The sequence below is a fragment of the Natrix helvetica genome (assembly GCF_964273705.1).
Source record: "Natrix helvetica genome assembly, chromosome: 15".
Lineage (NCBI taxonomy): Eukaryota > Metazoa > Chordata > Lepidosauria > Squamata > Natricidae > Natrix > Natrix helvetica.
The window spans coordinates 1046133-1065477 of record NC_138565.1 but is presented as its reverse complement, the minus strand read 5'-3'; the positions used below and the strand labels follow the sequence as shown (position 1 = coordinate 1065477).

The 19345-nt window shown below is 48.6% G+C and overlaps 1 protein-coding gene across 3 annotated transcripts; it reads left to right on the top strand.

Moving 5' to 3' along the window:
- The first annotated feature begins 67 nt into the window (after positions 1 to 67).
- Positions 68 to 19212, top strand: LRRC8A (leucine rich repeat containing 8 VRAC subunit A). Of its 3 annotated transcripts, none has more exons than XM_081967033.1 (4): positions 68 to 203; positions 3239 to 3398; positions 9879 to 12042; positions 17026 to 19212. In XM_081967033.1, the coding sequence occupies exons 3-4, from the start codon at positions 9886 to 9888 to the stop codon at positions 17299 to 17301; spliced, it is 2433 nt and encodes an 810-aa protein (XP_081823159.1). In that variant the 5' UTR covers positions 68 to 203; positions 3239 to 3398; positions 9879 to 9885; the 3' UTR covers positions 17302 to 19212. The 3 variants fall into 3 exon arrangements, with proteins under 3 accessions (XP_081823159.1, XP_081823158.1, XP_081823160.1); XM_081967032.1 differs by having other exon boundaries at positions 166 to 297; XM_081967034.1 differs by lacking the exon at positions 68 to 203 and adding an exon at positions 677 to 813.
- Positions 19213 to 19345: the final 133 nt, after the last annotated feature.

Sequence of the window (19345 nt, the reverse complement as noted above, 5' to 3'; positions counted from 1 at the left end):
TCCGCGGCCAGCCTCTGCCCGTTCCAAAGATGGCGCCGACGTCCTCCTCCCGCCCCGCCCCTCTCCTGGCGACGTAGCGCCGCCGGGGCGCCGCCCACAGCCGCCAAGATGGCGCCGTCTAGTGGCGGCCTGGCGCGCTCCTCGTTCTCCGCCGCCGCCGCCGCCGCCGCCTCCGCGAGGGATGCCCAGGCCGGCCGGGTGAGGTCAGTTCCGGGGCGGGGCGGCCGCGCGGAGTGGTGCAAGGAGGGACGGAGGGGCGGACAAAAGACGGGGCTGCGCTGCGGGAGGCGCCACCAGGTGGGTGCTGGGGGGAAGGGCAGGGGGAGGGCAGGGGGCCAGAAGACCCCCCCTCCCCAGGCAGCAGCGGTAACCCCGAGGGAGGGGGGCAGGTCTGGAAAGCTTAAGGACTAGGAACTTGGCTCAGTGGCTATGAGGGGGGGAGAGGGTGGAGAGTGGAAGGGAATAGGGAGGGGAGGGAAGCCCCATACACCTCTTTGCCTCCCACCCCCGAATAGTGCAGGCTTAGGACCCCAGAGGACTAGTAACTTCATTAATATAAAAGAAGAGGCGTTCCCCTTCCCCGAGTTTTGACTTCGTGGCAACACTGCTTTTTTTTTGGGGGGGGGGAGTGAGGGGGTGTGCTTGGAAGGCAAGGACTTGGGGAGGAGGGATGAGCCCAGTCACATGGGCGGGAGGCAGATCCTCAAGAGGACTAGCGACCTGGCTGGTTTGATGCCAGGCTGGGCAAAGGACGAAGTGGCCCCTCTATAGGATGGGCGAAGGGGGCTCTGGACTCAACCAATTGCAAAGCAGGTGGGGAGTTTGGGGAGAAACAGGAAAGGCAGGGAGGGGAGACGGGGTGGGGGTCACGGAGGGGCCTGGGGTGTTTACAGCATTGACAAGCAGGGCAGATTTGGGGGGGGGGCTCCTGGAGGACGGGAGGCTGGGCAACAGGCTGGAGATGGTTAGAGGGAGAGAAGGAGGCTGGGGAAAAGAGTTGGGGGCTCTACACAGCATGGGTTGGGAAGAGGGTCCCCCCTCCCCAGATTTCGTATGCCAGAATATATTTGGGGTGCCTAGAGCCCAGAAAGAGAAATACCCCAAAACAGGTCACTTTAGGGAAGGCAGGTCAGAAGGGGTGGGATGGGGGAACACTCAAGGAAAACTCAAAACATACAGGGAGTCTTGACTGATTCTCACATGGTGGGGAGAGCGATACCCTTCCCTCCCTCCCTCCCCCCTTTTTTGGCTTTTGAACCCTGCAAGGAAGGTGCAGCCAGAGACCTAAATGCACTTTAGGAATTTCTGAATTGGGTGGGGGAAAGAGCCCCCGGGGCAGCCCATGCGAAGAAGATGAAAAGGGAGATTGGGAAATCTTGGCAAAGCGGGAAAGGATTGGCCGTGTTACTAGTCCCTCTAGTCCCTGGTGTGAGAGGGGAAAGGAGGGGAAAGAGAACAGAGATGGAAAGAAAACTCAAGAGGTGGCCCAGCTAAAACCTTAGCAGGGTGTGTGTTTGACTTCAGAGTTCGGCCAAGCCTGGAGGCATTTTGGGGTGTGGGGGCTTAACCCAGCTTCCCGGAAAGGTGAAACTGGGTGGAGCAGGAAAAAGAAGGAATGTGCGAAGGAAACCAGGACCGGCGGCAGAAAAAAATGTAGGCGTGGGCAGGATTTAAGGCAAAAGGGGGGCAAGTAGGTGACTAACTTCGCATTTTCTGGCCAAACTTCAACCGTCATTGTTTTCACTTCAAAGGCTCTTCGGTTGCAGGAGACGCCCTGTTTTTGTGGTGCTGCTGCTGCCGGTACCTTTGCACCATTCTAGCCTAGCGTGCGCTTGTGCAAATGTGCGTGTGCATCCCTTTCAGCTGGTTCATCTGGGGTGATGCCCTCCCTGGAGTTGTTGGGAGGGAAGGAAAAGGAACAGAGCGGAGTGTTGTCATTCCAGGAACAACGCCAAGACGTCCTTTAAGACAAGGATGGAGGAAATAAACAGGGCTGATCCAAGCGCAGGCGGACAAGATAGAAGATTCCGGGGACTTTAAATAAAAAAACAAAAACTAACATTTAGCAGCTCTTCCTTTGTTTGACTGATGGGGAAGGGCAGCTATTTAAGGTGTCAGAAGAAAGGATGGGGAAAGGATGTTTTGGTTGGCTTATTTAGTGAGAAAGGGGCTACCTAATTTGGCAGAATATATTTGTATTTATCAAATTTAGCTGCCACCGTCGAAGGGAGCAAAAAACAACAACAACCCCCAATCTTTTCCAACTAAGCTTTTCTGCCTTAAATAAAATAAAATAATTCATCAGATGCGTCAGGAATCTGTTTAATAAAATTGGCGAGGCAGAAAAAGCACCATTAAGAGTCCTTCTGATTTCTGGGGATGTTGTAGGGAGACGATGCTGCTGCCTGCGTCTTCTTCACAAACAGACTTCCTAACCTGTTGAGTTTCCCACTGTCAGAATTCGCATCCCAGCACAAGAAGAAACGGTTCTATTTATTTTATGCGTTTATTGCTATTTGCTCTTCTCCGTCCCAAAACGTCTCCCAAGAAGAAATAAACCACAGAACAAAAACATGTCATAAAACATAATCATTAAAATAAGTGGGGGGGGGGGGAAACACAGTTTAGATTTCCTGATAATTCAAATCGAAGTAAACAGATGTAGATTTGGTTCAATGCTTCTTTTCTGGAGGGAATTGTTTTAAGGTTCAAGGTGAGAACAGTTTAGAGCCATTTGTCTGGAATGGCGTAAGGTCTGCTTGGGCAGGGGGTTGGACTAGAAGACCTCCAAGATCCCTTCCAATTCTGTTGTTCGGTAATGTGCCAGTTTGTGGGGATGGACTATATGCTGCACCTGAGCTATCCTGGCTCCAACTTTGCCATCATTTAAGCAAGGAAAGCCGTCAGTCAACCAGCTGCAAAGTTTCAACTCCCAGCATTCCCCCAGGTGACCTGGGTATGTGCTAAGCATTCTGGGAGTTGAAGGCCGTGTCTTTGGAGGGTTCCCAAGCATTAATGACTGCTGAGGATGGAAATTTGGGCTTTCTTACACGTTGGTGATCTCTTCCTGGGATGGGAGGTCAGCTTTGCTAGAGCCCGCATTTTCAATATTCAGAACTCGGGGGAACTTAAAAACAGTTTTGCGAACTTTAAAAGTTTAACCCCACGTGTTTTTACTTCTTCTTTTGAGCACTTGTTTTGGAAACGGAGCCCCTGACGGAACGGGTTTCTCTTTTAGGAAAACGACTTCCATGGCGGTTGGAGACCGGCTCCCGACTCAGGATCCTTCCCGGGCCAATAATTTCGAACTCCAGCACAGTCTGCTGAAGTGCAGATAGCAGAGCGGAGAGGAGAAGCCGGCAACGTTTTTGGAAGACGCCCCGGGAATGACCGGTTTGGTAAGGCCGTGCTCCTTTCTGTGAAATGGGGTGGGTGGGAAGCAAGCCCTCGGTTGGCAGAAGAGGGGTACGGTCAGAGGTCGAGGCAGCCATGGGACCAGGAAGCAATTTTGAAATGGTTTCTAGGACAGAGGGTCTTCGACTTACGACTGTTCATTTAGTGGCCATTCAAAGTTACAACGGCACTGGAAAAAATGGACTTATGACCGATTTTCACGCTTACAGCCGCTGCAGCATCCCCAAAAGTCAGACACTTGGCAACTGGTTCCTATTTATGACGGTCGCAGTGTGGCCCATGTCGCAGATTGGCCCATGCTCCCCCCCCCCCAACCTCCTCACTCTGCGACTCTGCTGAAGGCTCCACTGGGGAGGCCACAACACTACTCTGAAGTGCTCTTGTCCTGGAAGCTGTTCTTGCCCATCGGGTGGACCTTCAGCCGTCCTTCACAGCAAGTCCACCTTCCCCAGAGGCCTCCTTAAGTCCGAGCGTGGAAAAACGCTCTTTGGCTCGAGTGTGCCGTAAAATGAGGGAAGGAACAACCCCCAAGATCCCCCCCCCCCTGTGGCTGAAATTATGTAAGGGAATCATAAATTATTCCCACTTTGGCTCTGGGAGAAGCTGCTTCTGCCGCTTGGAAATGAAGCTGCCGTCAAGAAAGGCCCTGCTGGGTTTCCTGGAGATGGAAGGCTGCGTGGGAGCTTTGCTCGGGGCGAGGAAATCCCAGCTTCTCCTCTTAATGGCTGACTACTATTAACACCTCACGGAGGGCAAAACATCACAAGTGGAGAAGCGGCTTGCGTTCTTCTCACACATCTCCCTGGGTGTGTGTGTGTGTGCGCGAGAGAGAGTGTGCTGCACGCATTCGGTATGTGCAACCACAGCCCATTAAAGGAGATGGAATTGCAGCACAGGCGTAGAAATGCTCCAATAAAGCAATACAGGTAGTCCTCCCTTAACGACCGATCGCTCTATGAGCGTTCACAGTTATGACAGCCACGGAATGGGTGGTTTGCAGGGAATAAAATACCCAGCCCTTCGTAAAGGGACACCCCCCACCCCCCAAATGTTCACGTGACTTCATATTTGGTAGGTCGGCTTTACCACCGGCCACGGGATTTTGAGGAGACGTAAACCTCGATTTGAGACTTTTTTTAAAATCAGTTTCTGCCTCCCCCCCCCCTCGAAATGAAGGGGGTTTGATTAACAGCCACGGTGTTTGTTTCACGAGTGTTTTCTTTTGTCAACCTGATTACGTTGGAGAAAAAGCCCAGAGCTCAGCCGAAAAAATGGAATGGCCATGATCAATTATGAATCATGTGTAATGATTAAAACGAAGGGAAAAGGAATAAAAATTGAGCCAAAGCAGTTTTCTAGATGGCATCCACAGAAGGACAGTAACAAGGTCGTGTGAAGTGTTGGTACAGGCAGCCCTCAACTTACGACCACAATTGAGCCCAACATTTCTGTTGTTAAGCGAGGTTTGCCCAATTTTATGACCTTTCTGGGGTCTTTTGTGACTCTGACGAGCAAAGCCAACGAGGAAGTCAGATTCACTTAACAACCGTGTCTCTGACAATTGCTGTGATTCACTTCATAACGGTGACAAGAAAGGTCGTAAAACGGGGCAAAATTTTTGTTGCTAAGTGAGGCGTTTAACAAAACCACAGCAATTTGGGGGTCAATTTTGGTCACAAGTCAAGGACTAGCTAGAGGAACGCGGTGGCTCCGTGCCTAAGATGCTCAGCTTGTCGATCAGAAAGGTTGGCAATTCGGTGGTTCGAATCCCTAGCGCCGTGTAACTGAGTGAGCTCCTGTTCCTTCTCCCAGCTTCTGCCAACCTAGCAGTTCAAAAGCATGTAAAAAAATACAAGTAGGAAAATAGGAACCATCTTTGGTGGGAAGGGGACAGCGCTCGGTGCGCCTTCGGGCGTTGAGTCATGCCGGCCACATGACCAGAGAGACATCTTCGGACAGCGCTGGCTCTTCGGCTTTGAAAGGGAGATGAGCACTGCCCCCTAGAGTCAGGAACGACTAGCACAGATGTGCGAGGGGAACCTTAAACTTTACCTTACCAAGGACTAGCTCTACTTTTCAGATGGAGACTCCAGCGCTCCAGAGTTGGAGATCTCATTTCCCACTAAATTTGCAGAGCTGAAGATCAGAATTGCCGCATGGGAAAAAAATTCTGGACTTGAGGCAGATCCTGGTTTAATGCTGGGAAGTCCTCCTGGCCCTCATTGGCATCCCAGCCTGTCCCACCCCGCACCTGTTCTCCTTCCCCTGCTGAACTGCAGAAATCCTGCCCTTGAAAGGATAATGCACAGTTCATGGTGACTTGGCACTTTCCTCCTTCACAAGAAGCACAGCTGGCTCCTGTGGCTGTGTGTCATTGCATTGGTGTTCCCTGCTGCCAGTTTCCGTGCCAGGTTTTAGGGTTCTCCCTCCAGTCGAATTCCAGGAAGGAGGAAACGGGGTGCTTTGTGTTTAGCTTGCACTTTGCATTGCTTTGCATTGAGCTGAAGAGTGTTCTCTGCTTAATGTCCCCAAATCCGTCCACTTATGAGTGATCCTAAGTAAACCGTACTTATGATTGTGGCATCGGGTGCAAACCTGCCTATTCATTTGCTAGAGAAAGCAGCATAATTAGTAAGAGTTTGGCCCAGCCTTTCACTTCTTCAAAATTATTTATTGATTTATTGTTAAAATATATTAGTAAAGGTAACGGTTCCCCTCGCACACATGTGCTAATCATTCCCGACTCATCCCCGTTTCAAAGCCGAAGAGCCAGCGCTGTCCGAAGACGTCTCCGTGGTCACGTGGCCGGCATGACTCAACGCCGAAGGCCCACGGAACGCTGTTCCCTTCCCACCAAAATTTACTCAGAATGTTGAGATTTTTCTTCTGTTCACGCAACAACAAAACCAAGTTTACAAAATCTTTACTTGGGAGGTGGGGGGGGGGGGGAACTAAAAGGAATAGAATAGCCAGGCTGAAATTTTAGACCGCCTGAGAACTTAGGACCGTCTCTCTCTGGTGCTGGAACAAAACAAAAAACAGAAAAGCTGCATTTCAGAAGCTCTCATTTTTGGAGAAAAACAGCCCACCCACTGCGTTAGTGGAGAGAGAAAGAGAAGCACTGTTTATAAATCAGATAACTGTGGGGCAATTTTTTAAAAAAAATCCTTTTGAAGTCTGCCAAGCGTCCAGGAGGTGAAGCCGGGAAGTTGAGCAAAATTAAGGAAGAGCACGGCATGAACCATCAAACCAACATTTAGGAGGGTTTAACAGATGGCTTTGCAAACTTTTGCTTCTGAATAGGCCTCTGTACACCAGAGATGCTCTAACATAAAATCATTCTCCCCCCCCCCCCATCCAAATCTGTAATTGTAGGTACTTAAAATTTTGCAGCAGGAAAATTAATATACTTGGTTACAAACGGAACTATTGTCTAGTGAGAACCCAAATATTTTGTATTGTACAAGTAGGGTTTTTAGTTTTGCCTTCTGCTAGTCGTCTTATTTTTTCTGTAATTTTTATATTCTGATAACAGCCTTGCTGCTAATCAGTAAAGCACTACTGTACTTGTAGTCCTTGGCTTATAGCCATTCATTTAGGGACTGAAGTTACAATGGCACTGAAAAACTCACACTTAGAACTGTTGTAGCATCCCCAGGGTCACATAATCAAAATCCAGACACTTAGCCACTGACTCGTATTTATGACGGTTGCAGTGTCCTGGGGTCATGTGGTCTCCTCTTGCGACTTTCCAACGAGTCAAGTCAATGGGGAAGCCAGATCCACTCACCGGCCATGCTACTAGCTTAGCAGCTGCAGTGATTCACTTAACAAGGCCTTCATGACAAGGAAGGCCACTAAATGGGGCCAAGCCCACTTAACAACTGTCTTGCTTAGCCACAAAGACGCCCTGTGTGAATGGAACTAATTGTTGAGTACCGAATGGAGTAGGAAAATCTTTTCAGCCCCGTTTCAATATAACGCCAACGTCGCTGAGCCTCTTCGTACTCTCTTGGGGCCTTGAGAATTGAAGATCCTTTTCAGAGGATTCTTCCCACTTGCCTGAAATTGTTTGTGCCGAAAAATGAAACTGGGTCATGCAAAGGAACGTCTTTCCTGCAGTCATAAGTTTAAATAAATAAGGTTTGTCCCAGCCAAACCTGTCAGCTGATTCCAACTGCTTTTTCTTTTTTGCAGTTCTCTTTGCTTCCCTTGTATTGCGAAGTATGACTTCTGAATTTTGAAAGCTGTGATTTATTTCAGGGGCTTGTGGAAAGCTTGGCATAAGGTTGGGTGGCGTAGGGACGTTTGCATCCGTTTGCTAAAAAAACCCTGCACAGATCTCGTTTTTTGCCGAATGCATATTTACGAACGTAGAGTGTGCTTTGCTTTAATTCTTCCTGCCTTTGTCCTTGAGGAGGAGAAGACTAAAAGTGAAATGAATAATCCCTGCAGGAAATAAAGCGAACTCTAAGCTAATGGATGCGTCTTGTGGTTCTGCATGAATACAGCAGATTAAGGCTGACTGACTTCTACATAGGGCATAATGGAACCTGCCCATTACGGTCATAAAATGGGTTTTTCATATGACCAACCTGATTTTATGACCTGTTTGGCAGTGGTTGTTAAGCGAATGGTTTGCTAAGGCTGCGGTTTTGCCAAAAACCCGGAATAGGTTGTGTCAGAACCATTGAAAAAAATGCAATCACGTCACCTTGGAACGCTGCAAACAGCTGTAAATGTTGGCAGTCTCCTGCCCTCACCTGGCTCCCTTGGCATCTCCCTTACCTGCGTTCAATTATACATTTTTTCCAAGATTCTTTAATTAAACACCATGAAGTCAAACAGGAAACCGGCCCATAATTTAACAACCGGTTCTCTGCCCTAATGATTTCTTCCAACAAGCAGTTCCCCAAACGGCTCAGAAGGTTAACAACCCGTTCTCCCGAAGTGGTGCGAACCGCCTGAATCCTACCATTGAAGATAAGCCCAATCTACCATCTTATGCCCCCCATCCAATGAGATTACAAAGAACAAAGCATTCTCTTTCCATTTTTTTCCATTCCTGATCAGTCTTAAACCAGAGGTTGAAATGAGTTTTTACCACTTAGTCTAATCTTTTTGGTCTTTCCTGAACAATTTCTTCCATTTTTGAATGATAGCTATTGCTTACAGGTGAAAGTTGACCCCTTGCTTGTAAAATGCTGACACTATTTTGAACAATAGTTCTTTATTGTTCTGATTGCCTTATTGTCTGTGAATGATTGAAGTCCAGATCAAGTCCAGATCAAGGCTCATCTATTGTTCATTAGAAAAACAATTGTGATTTTCAGGAAACCATTTGCCCATTTGCAGAGAAAGCATCCGCCTTGGCCTTACCAAGTGCTGGGTTCCTTAAAAGGCCTTTCGGAGAAGAAAAACAATGGATGACTCAATCCAGACGGTGGTTGGTTGGAAGGAGAGGAAACCAGAAAGGTCCAAAGTGGAGAGATTGAGAACATCCGATGGGCCAAGAAAGAAGAACTGGGCCTATTGTCATCCTTCATTTTTTGAGCAGATGCTTCAGGGGATCTTAACATGGAGATCATTCCCTCCCAACGTTCTCCCAGCTCTTCAAGTCAGAATAGCCTCTCTTAAGTTCTTGATGGCACTTTCTGCCTCCTGTTCATCCTTCAGATGCACCTGCCCTCAGTCACCACCAGAAACTTTGGGTGTCTCTCAAGGAAAAAAATCCAGGTGGACAAAGTCTTCTCCAAGATGGGAAGGGAATGGGCTTTTGAGTTTGGTCATTGGATCCCTCTTTGTTTTGGCTTTGCTAAAACCCAGGAAGAACGGGGATGTCTAGTCGAACGAGAAGGGACGCGGTGCCTCAGGGGTTAAGATGCTGAGCTTGTCAATCGGAAAGGTCGGCGATTCAGCGGTTCAAATCCCCAGCGCCGCGTAACGGAGTGAGCTCCCGTGACTTGCCCCAGCTTCTGCCAACCCAGCAGTTCAAAAGCACATAAAAAAATGCAAGTAGAAAAATAGGAACCACCTTTGGCGGGAAGGGAACAGGTTTCCGTCTGCCATTGGCGTTGAGTCATGCCAGCCACATGACCACAGAGACATCTTCGGACAGCGCTGGCTCTTTGGCTTTGAAAGGGAGATGAGCACTGCCCCCTAGTGTCAGGAACGACTAGCACAGATGTGCGAGGGGAACCTTTACGTTTAGTCTAATGAAGAGAAGGACTGGTGGGGGGGTGTGTGTGACATGATAGCCGCCTATGCTATTATCAGATGGGTGCCACTTCCACCGTCCACTCAAGGCTCAGAGGTGGGCCATGACCCGGAGGTTGGGGGCCCCTGTTTTATGCCATAGGCTGAGTTCACAAATGTGGTAAGCATGGCTCAGAACCCTTGGAAGGCCAGATAACTCTTCCTTATGTATGTGGGTCCACCTGCTCACCGTTTTCTCTCTCTTTCAGGTGAGCCATGATTCCCGTCACGGAATTGCGCTACTTTGCCGATACCCAGCCGGCGTACCGCATCCTGAAGCCCTGGTGGGACGTCTTTACGGACTACATCTCCATCGTGATGCTAATGATCGCCGTATTTGGTGGGACCCTCCAGGTCACCCAGGACAAAATGATCTGCTTGCCTTGCAAATGGGTCACCAAAGACGCTTGCAACGATTCTTCCCGCGAATGGACGGCTGCAAACCTGGACCCCGGTTACTACAATGCTTCCCTGGGGATGACCCTGGACCCTGGGCCCACCGGGATCAAATACGACCTCGACCGCCATCAATATAACTACGTGGATGCCGTGTGTTACGAAAACCGCCTTCACTGGTTTGCCAAATATTTCCCCTACCTCGTCTTGCTGCACACCCTCATCTTCCTGGCCTGCAGCAACTTCTGGTTCAAGTTCCCCAGGACTAGCTCCAAACTGGAGCACTTTGTCTCCATCCTCTTGAAGTGCTTCGACTCTCCGTGGACCACCCGGGCCCTGTCCGAGACGGTGGTGGAGGAGAGCGACCCCAAGCCGGCCTTCGGGAAGATGAACGGCTCGATGGAGAAGAAGTCCTCCAACGTCAGCGAAGACGTGGAGGCCACCGCCCCGATGCTGCAGAGGACCAAGTCTCGGATTGAGCAAGGCATCGTGGACCGCACGGAAAATGGGGTCCTGGACAAGAAGGAAGGGGAGCAAGCCAAAGCTCTCTTCGAAAAGGTCAAGAAGTTTCGGACCCACGTGGAAGAAGGAGACATCGTCTATCGCCTCTACATGAGGCAAACCATCATCAAGGTCATCAAGTTCATCCTCATCATTTGCTACACGGTCTACTACGTCAACAACATCACCTTTGACATCGATTGCAAAGTGGACATTGAGAGCCTGACCGGCTACCGCATGTACCGCTGCGCTCACCCCCTGGCCACCCTCTTCAAGATCTTGGCGTCCTTCTACATCAGCCTGGTGGTCCTCTACGGCCTGATCTGCATGTACACCCTGTGGTGGATGCTCCGGAGGTCCCTCAAGAAGTACTCCTTCGAGTCCATCCGAGAGGAGAGCAGCTACAGCGACATCCCCGACGTCAAGAACGATTTCGCCTTCATGCTCCACCTGATCGACCAATACGACCCTCTCTACTCCAAGCGCTTCGCCGTCTTCCTCTCGGAGGTGAGCGAAAACAAGCTCAGGCAGCTGAACCTCAACAACGAGTGGACGTTGGAGAAGTTGCGCCAGAGGATCACCAAGAACTCCCAGGACAAGCTGGAGCTGCACCTCTTCATGCTCAGCGGCATTCCTGACACGGTCTTTGACCTGGTTGAGCTGGAGGTCTTGAAACTGGAGCTCATTCCTGACGTTACCATCCCCCCCAGCATCGCCCAGCTCACCAGCCTGAAGGAGCTCTGGCTGTACCACACGGCGGCCAAAATCGAGGCCCCGGCTCTGGCCTTCTTGAGGGAGAACCTGAAATCCTTACACATCAAGTTCACGGACATTAAGGAGATTCCCTTGTGGATTTACAGCTTGAAGACCCTGGAAGAGCTTCATCTGACGGGGAACCTGAGCGCCGAGAACAACCGCTACATCGTGATCGACGGCCTGCGGGAGCTGAAGAGGCTGAAGGTCCTGAGGCTGAAGAGCAACCTGACCAAGCTGCCCCAGGTGGTAACGGACGTGGGCGTCCACCTGCAGAAGCTCTCCATCAACAACGAAGGTACCAAGCTCATGGTCCTCAACAGCCTGAAGAAGATGGTCAACCTGACAGAGCTGGAGCTCATCCGCTGCGACCTGGAGCGCATCCCTCACTCCATCTTCAGCCTCCACAACCTGCAGGAGATCGACCTCAAGGACAACAACCTCAAGACCATCGAGGAGATCATCAGCTTCCAGCACCTCCACCGCCTCACCTGCCTTAAGCTCTGGTACAACCAAATTGCCTACATCCCCGTGCAGATCGGCAACCTAACCAACCTGGAGCGCCTCTACCTGAACCGCAACAAGATCGAGAAGGTGCCCACCCAGCTCTTCTTCTGCCGGAAGCTCCGCTACCTGGATCTCAGCCACAACCTCTTGATTTGCCTACCGGCGGAAATCGGGGCACTGCAAAACCTGCAGAACCTCGCGGTGACGGCCAACAGGGTAAGGAAAGGGGTGTGTTTGTGCAGGTGCGTTCCGCGCTAAGATCCTACGTGGACTTTGCAGTTAAGAACAAATATAGATAGATATAAAAGAAGAAACAGACTATTGCGATCTCCGAAACTTTCAAATATATTGCTCACTTAGCTTTCGTTAGCCACTGCTAACATCGTCCGAGTGTAAAAACCATTAAGGAGATATCTGCCTTTATACACTAGTCATCCATTTGGCCATTGCGTGCGTGATAGGAAGCCAGAGAGAATGCTGTTACAGCAACAATCAAGACAGCTCAGCATTATTCCCTGGGGATGAGCAGCCCAAGCTGTGCTCGATGGGGGGGGGAGGGGGGAGGAATAGGAGCCTTGATTGACATGCCTGATGTAAAAATAACAAAGCTAATTACAGGTGGGAGGCGGGTGGATGGGCCTATGACACGCAGAATGGCCAAATTGATTAATAGTGTATAAAGGCAGGTATCTCCTTAATGGTTTTTACACTCTGACGATGTTACAGTGGCTAACGAAAGCTAAGTGAGCAATATATTTTAAAATTCCGGAGATTGCAATGTCTGTTTCTTCTTTTATAACTATACCTGGAACTCGTATTTTTAGGATAATTCGCAATATATATATATATACAAAAACATATATCACAGGGCTTTAGTTTCGGCCTTGACAATTATACGTACAGCTGAAATAACAAAGCTCCGTGTGCCTTTTGGCCTCTGTTTACTTGTTCAGAGCTTAAAATAAAGAGAGAAAATGGGACAAAGCTACACAGGAGCCTGAGCTGGCCACTTTATCAGACCCGTTGCTGGAAAAGTAAATAAGATTTTGGCGACGACTAAAGGGGATTTATCAGGGGATAGCCTCGCTAGAAGTGCTTTTAGAAGGAAAGGGCTTGTCAAGATTAAAAAAAGAAAGCTTGTTATTTTTATGCAGTAGGCCAGGATTAACTTTAATCCAGGGATTTTAGCCACTGTGAGGTAACTCTCATTTCATTGGGATTCTGGCCACCATGAATAAAACTATGACTAACGACAGCCATTAGTCTTTACGTTATTACCATTATTACCTTGATAATATTTTATTTCTTTCTTTAAAAGAATTGGAAGGCTAGATTCCAAGTCTATGCGGGTCTATGCAACCTCCTACGACTTTTTTCTCCTTTTAATTTTTATCTTTTAAAGTGTTAAATTTAATGTACAATATTAGTCACAGTGTCCCCGGGACCAGCTAAAGTCAAAAGGGGAAGCCAGGTTCACTTAACAACCATGTGACTCACTTACCAACTGCTGTGATTCCTTTAACAAATGTGGCATGAAAGGATGTAAGATGGGGCAAAACGCACTTGGCATCTGCCTTCCTTAGGAATGAAACCCTTGGGGTGTTTTTTGACCTTGAAAGTGAGTCTTTATTGATTAGTCCATGGGGCCACATCAAAATGTAAAGTTCCAGAAACAAATTATTACTAAATTTTGATAAAAGCAATCTAAAATGAATTTTGATAAAATATGCTTTAAAATGGAATTGGAATAGAACGTAATAATTTAGGATATAGAGAAAAATATGATAAAATTACATTTCGGTGTCCCCCCCCCTGCAATCTACCCCAATCGGTCCCACGTACGCAGATCTCAACCGAACCATTTTTGTTGAAGTCCTGTGCTGTGTTAAATGTTATTTCCCGGTTCTGGCCGCACATAGAGGAAGTTGTTTTGATGGGGGGATCCCAATGGGCGATTCGTTTGGTCTATGGAGCAAGGTCCCTGCCTCTCACCCCCTTCTACACGCAACAGTCCAATAGGATGTGAGCCAAGTCCTCTACACCTCTGCCGCTCCGCAAATGCAGAGAGGCTCATTGTAGGGTATAGAGTGGAGTCTCCCCTAAGTGACTATTGTGTCAAGCTTGTTCGAATCTCACTGGCGTAAATATCTCCTTAAATTGAAACAGCTGCCTACTTGGAAAGTACGTTTGTGTTTACTCAGCCATTTCAAGTTCCCCACCTTACTAAGGATAGCTCTTTCGTTTTGGGCTTCTATATCCTTAATCTTTTGGGCAGCTCTTTTTTTTTTGAGTTATTCTCCTGTTACGCAAGAGAGAGGAAGGCCACAGCTTCTAACAAAACTTGTTAGTTTTGTGATCCAGGAACAGTGCTGCTCATGTCTTTACAATTCCACCCCCCAAATGGATTTTTTTTTCCTTTTACTCTTCGCAAAGAGAAAAGAGGAGGGACAGCAGCTGCTGGAAGTTCTTTTGCAACTAAGCAAAAAAAAAAAAGAAAGCTCATTTCTTTCCTCCCCCCCCCACCCCCTTTCCCCTCTTCTGGGCAAAACTCCAGTTCTCACGAGGCTGACCGGCAATCGGAGACGTTCTTTTGTTCGCGGAAAGGGTTCCTTTTTTTTTTTTTTTCCTTTTGAAAGGAAGACCATAAAAGTTCTAGCAAATCTTTTCCCTTGCAAATTGGTTTCTCTAATTTGGCAATCTCGGGATGCGTTGGAGCTGGCAGTCTGGGAACTGGCTGTCCTAGAGCAGCAGGGGTGTGACTTTGTGTGTGTGAGTGTCAGTGAGTCGGGGACCCCTGCGTGGCAAAGCCCTTATAAAACCACATGTTGGGACATTGGCTTGTTAAGTGTAACCTGTGGGGGCTCCTTGGTGCTCTCTGAAACACGTGGTTTTCTTGCAGACGTTTCATTACCAAACTAGGTAACCTACAAGTATTAGTAGGGAGCGGGGTTTGCCCTGTGGAAAAGCCACTACGTACATAGGACAAACAAGGGCTAGTTTTGGGGGGATGAGGGACTCAAGATGAAGTGAGACAATTCGGGATTTTGAATTGCAAAAGTTACCCTAAAGAAATATTTTCCCGTAAGTCCGTCCATCGGGACATTTTTCTTTTCTAATGTATTTATTCACCGAGCTGGGCCATTGGGTCTTAATTCCCTAAAGAGCTTTGTACTTTTATTTTTATTTACCTGTATCCCGCCTGTATTATTTTAAAAAAATACCTCAATGGTGATGGTGAATACACCCAGCACAGCTTTCTCCTGCAACAACAGCCCTGTGAAGTGAGCTGGGCTGAGAGAGAGGAGCCAGCCCAAAGTCACCCAGGTGGTTCTCATGCCAAAGGCAGAACTAGAACTCAAAAGACACCCAGCTGGCTTTCATGCCAAAGGTGGGACTAGAACTCCCAGTCTCTTAGTGATTGGCTCCAAGTCACCCAGTTGGCTTTCACGGCTGAAGCAGAACTTGAACTCAGAGTCTCCCACTTTCTAGCCTGGTGCCTTAATGTTCTAACCCAGGCTTCCTTAGAAAGCATGAAGCAGAGTCTGGGTCCCTGCAAACCCCCCTTTTATTTACACGACTGTGAATTCCTTTCATTCCCGGTCCGCAAGGCTTAGTGAAACAGTCTTTGAGAGGGATGTTTATCCACACGAACCTTATCTCGCTTGGAGAGCTGCCAGATAACTAGTTTCCAACCGCAGGGCAAGGCAACGCTTGGCCCAGAGTCTCTTATAGTCACAAACAGAACTTTCCACTCTTGAAAGCCCCCTCCCCATTCTTAACTTCTTGGTCAGCACTTAACTACTAGACCTAACCAATAACTTTGTTGCTTCTTTTATTATTATGTTTATTATGAATTATTTCTCCTCAATGTTTCCAAACCCATAAATATTTGGGGCAAAAGGAAGGTGGTGTTATTATTATTTTTTCTAAAGGAAACACAATTAAAACAGTAAAGTCAGCTCTTTTTTCCCCCGCTACTCCTTGCCCTAAATCAATTCGCTTGATTTATGAACTCCGGATACTAAAATGCCTGGTGGATGTTTTTTCTTTGCTTCTCCTTCAAATATAGTCCGGAAAAAAAATGTGTCTCTCTCTCTCTCTCGCCCACCCACTTCCCTTCCTGGCTGTCTGCCTCCCACTGTTTTAAAAAAAAGTTTGCAAAATCTTGAGTTTTCCTTCTCAAACGTATTCTTGGATTGGTGGGTTATCAAATTCGCTTTGCTTTTCATTCTGCCCCTTTCCGCTTATGTTTTCCCCCCCCCCCTTTCTGTTGAAGAATTTAGCTGCTTTGGAAAAACCTCAAACTGGTTGTTAGCATCGGATCCTCCTCCTCCTCCTCGAAGGTGTCTGTTTTGGCTCCCGCAAATGATGTGTTGATCTCATTAACTCCATGACAACAAAAGCAGCAATTTAATTACGGACCCTTTTACTTCTCTTCCCCTCCCTGGAGGCTCTTCCTGTTTTCTAGGCCCGCTTTGTTTGCTTGGAAACAATTTATTTTCCCTCCCTTCCAACTCCCAAGGCCAGCTGTACCAGAGGATGGAGGCTGTCTCCCAGGACGAGGCAGAAAAAATGGTTTTTAAAAGCCATATTTTCTTGCCAAAAGAAAGAAAGTGGCGAGAAACGGCGGAATCTGGCTTCCTCATTAACTCAGCGTGTGCAGAAGGTCTCACCGGGGAATTTTAACAGCTCCAGGAAGGGTCCTAAAAGTTCTTATAAGCTCTTAAGGCAACAGTTTTGACCCTGAAGTCTTCCTCTTCCTCTTCCCCCAAATGGAAAATAACGTGCCGTATTTCTTCTAATAGGATAGGATAGAATTAGGATAGAATTAGGATAGGATGATAGAATAGGATAGAATAGAATTAGGATAGAATTAGGATAGAATAGAATAGATTCTATTATATATTTAAGCTTCCATTGGCTGATTTAGTTGCTATGCCTATTCATTGGCTGACCTTGTTCCCATGTCTCTCCCAGTCATGAATATTTTAACAGACTAGAAGACCTCCGAGGTCCCTTCCAACTCTTGTCGTTTTCTGATTCTGCTGTTCGGGAAAGCTTGCCCACCTGCACCTTAATCCTCCCTCTCTGCCAACCGGAACGTCCAGCTTCTCCCCTTTGTCTAAGCACAGCCTGACTCTCTCTCTCTCTCTCTCTCTCTCTCTCATTTTTCCCCTTCTTCTTCTTTCCTCCCTCCAGATCGAGGGTCTCCCCGCCGAGCTGTTCCAGTGCCGGAAAATTCGGACTTTGCACCTGGGCAACAATGTCCTGCAGTCGCTGCCCTCCCGGGTGGGCGAGCTGGCTAACCTGTCTCAGATCGAACTGAGGGGCAACCGCCTGGAGTGTCTGCCGGTGGAGCTGGGCGACTGTCCCTTGCTGAAGCGCAGCGGGCTGGTGGTGGAGGAGGACCTCTTCAACACCCTGCCCTTGGAGGTCAAGGAGAGGCTTTGGAGGGCAGACAAGGAGCAAGCTTGAATGGTGGCCGGACCAAGCAGAATCCGCTGACCCGGGGAGCTTGCGGGCTCGCCCAATTTCCCGTCTCTGACCAAGGGGGTTAGGCTCACCCTGCTTCCCCTGGCCCCGTGCTCTGGAGACCCTCACCCCTAGGGGCAGGGCTCCCTGACTGACCGCCCAGAAGGAAGGGGAAACGAGGCAGTTCCCTGCTTCAGGAAGGAGAGGAGGAGCAGGATGGACTCTGGGGGAAGGGGTGTCGGTCCGTCGCTCTCTCTGGGGCAGGAAGTGGGAACTGGTCCCCCGCAGCCTGCTAGAAAAGAGACTGGAGCTGGCATGATCGGAGGTATGACCCCCCCCCCCCCCGGGCTGGGTGTTGGGGCAGAGAGCCTGATCCTGCTGCTGTTCTGTGCGGTCGGGACCCGTCCTTGAGTGCTGAGCCCCCTCCGAAGGGGAGAACGGCGTCCAGCTGTCCAGCTACGCCTTGCACCACGTCCAGTCCTGACTCCCAGCAATGACCCTCTCCAAGGAACGGATCGGAGAAGATTCAGCCTTCGTTTTTTCTTCTTTGCAGTGGCATTTTTTTAAAAAAAACTACTTTACTTTAGAATCCTATTTTGCAAAAGTCTGAACTTAACCGCTCCCCCCCCCCATTTTTTTTTTGAGATTTCCCCAAATCTTGATGGCTTTAGTCCAACAGAAACCTCCCAGGAGTGTGAGATCAAAGGATTTCCACGTTGAAGGAGGCCAGCCTGTATTTTTCCGTTAAAAAGAAAAGTCTTCGCAGTTGCAAAGAAACATTCAATGCTGGGTGGGCAGTTGCTAGTTTTTAAACTGACGTTTGACATTCCTTCTAAGACTTCAAACGCGGCTACAGTTGAGAAGTGCCCACCTGAGGGGGAACAAGGGCACCGATGATCAAAACACTAAACCTGAAGACGCACGGTGGTCTTTTTCTTTTCTTTTTAACCTGCTACCAGCATCTTTCCAGGAGATCTAAGACTCGGTCAATATTCCCTGTTCCCTTCATGATTTTTAAAAATAATAATAATAACAGCTGGTCTGTTTTTCGCTGTTTTCGTTTTTGAAGCCTCGGTTGTCCAAAGAGACTTTGGGATTTTGCTTCTGGCGCAGCACCAAGTCTTAAAAAAAAGGCGTAGCCGAAAATACAGGGCAGGGGTTGGGGAGTGGGGGAGGTTGCAAGGAGTGGGAGGGACGCCGTTCTTTGCAAGGAAGGGAGGAAGGAGTCGAATTTGCACTATTGTCCAGCACGCCTGTCCTAGTGAAAAATGAAATATTATTTTTTTACCACCACCACCACCCCCTCTCTGTGCCCCTCCACACACACGTGGCCTAAACTTTCCATCTCTGTTTGCAACTGGAAAATTCCACCTGCCAAGGGAGCAAGGAATTAAAATTCCCAAGGCTCCCGGACAGGATCAAGTCACAGTCTTGCCCTATCCAGAAGGACTGGGACTGACTGAACGTGCAGTTCCAAAATATATATATATATACATATATACACACACACACCAATATATACATTAATATACCTTAAAACTAAACTATAGTATCTGGAGGAGAGTGGCTCAATTCCTTTGGGAATGAATTCCATAGGCTCAGTTGTGTGAAGGTGGGTAGAGCAGCCAAGGTTGGCAGGCATCTCTTGGGGCACCTTTGCTGCTGGCAGGTCGGTCTTGGCCGATCCCTGAGGGGTGGGGGTGGGGGAGACCCCCCTTCTTTTTCTCCCTTCTCCCCCCTTTTTCAGCAGCCAATAGGACAGAGCCATCGCAAGCTTCCCAGCTGCCTCCGTCCACCATATTAGGAAGGGTTTCTGCAGGCTGGCAACGCTACCAACGCCCCAAAGCGATGTTATCCAAGGCGCCGGCATTGTTCGTGTTTAAAATAAAGCTACTCTTGGAAATCCTCACGAAACACATGGCTCTTTGGTCTGCTTTAAATCACGGTCCTAGGAAAACGGGCAGTGGGGGGGGGGAAACGCACAGATTTCCCCGATGTTCTTCCCCCCCCCCCCAAAAAAAAAATTATTGGTTTTTACACATATATG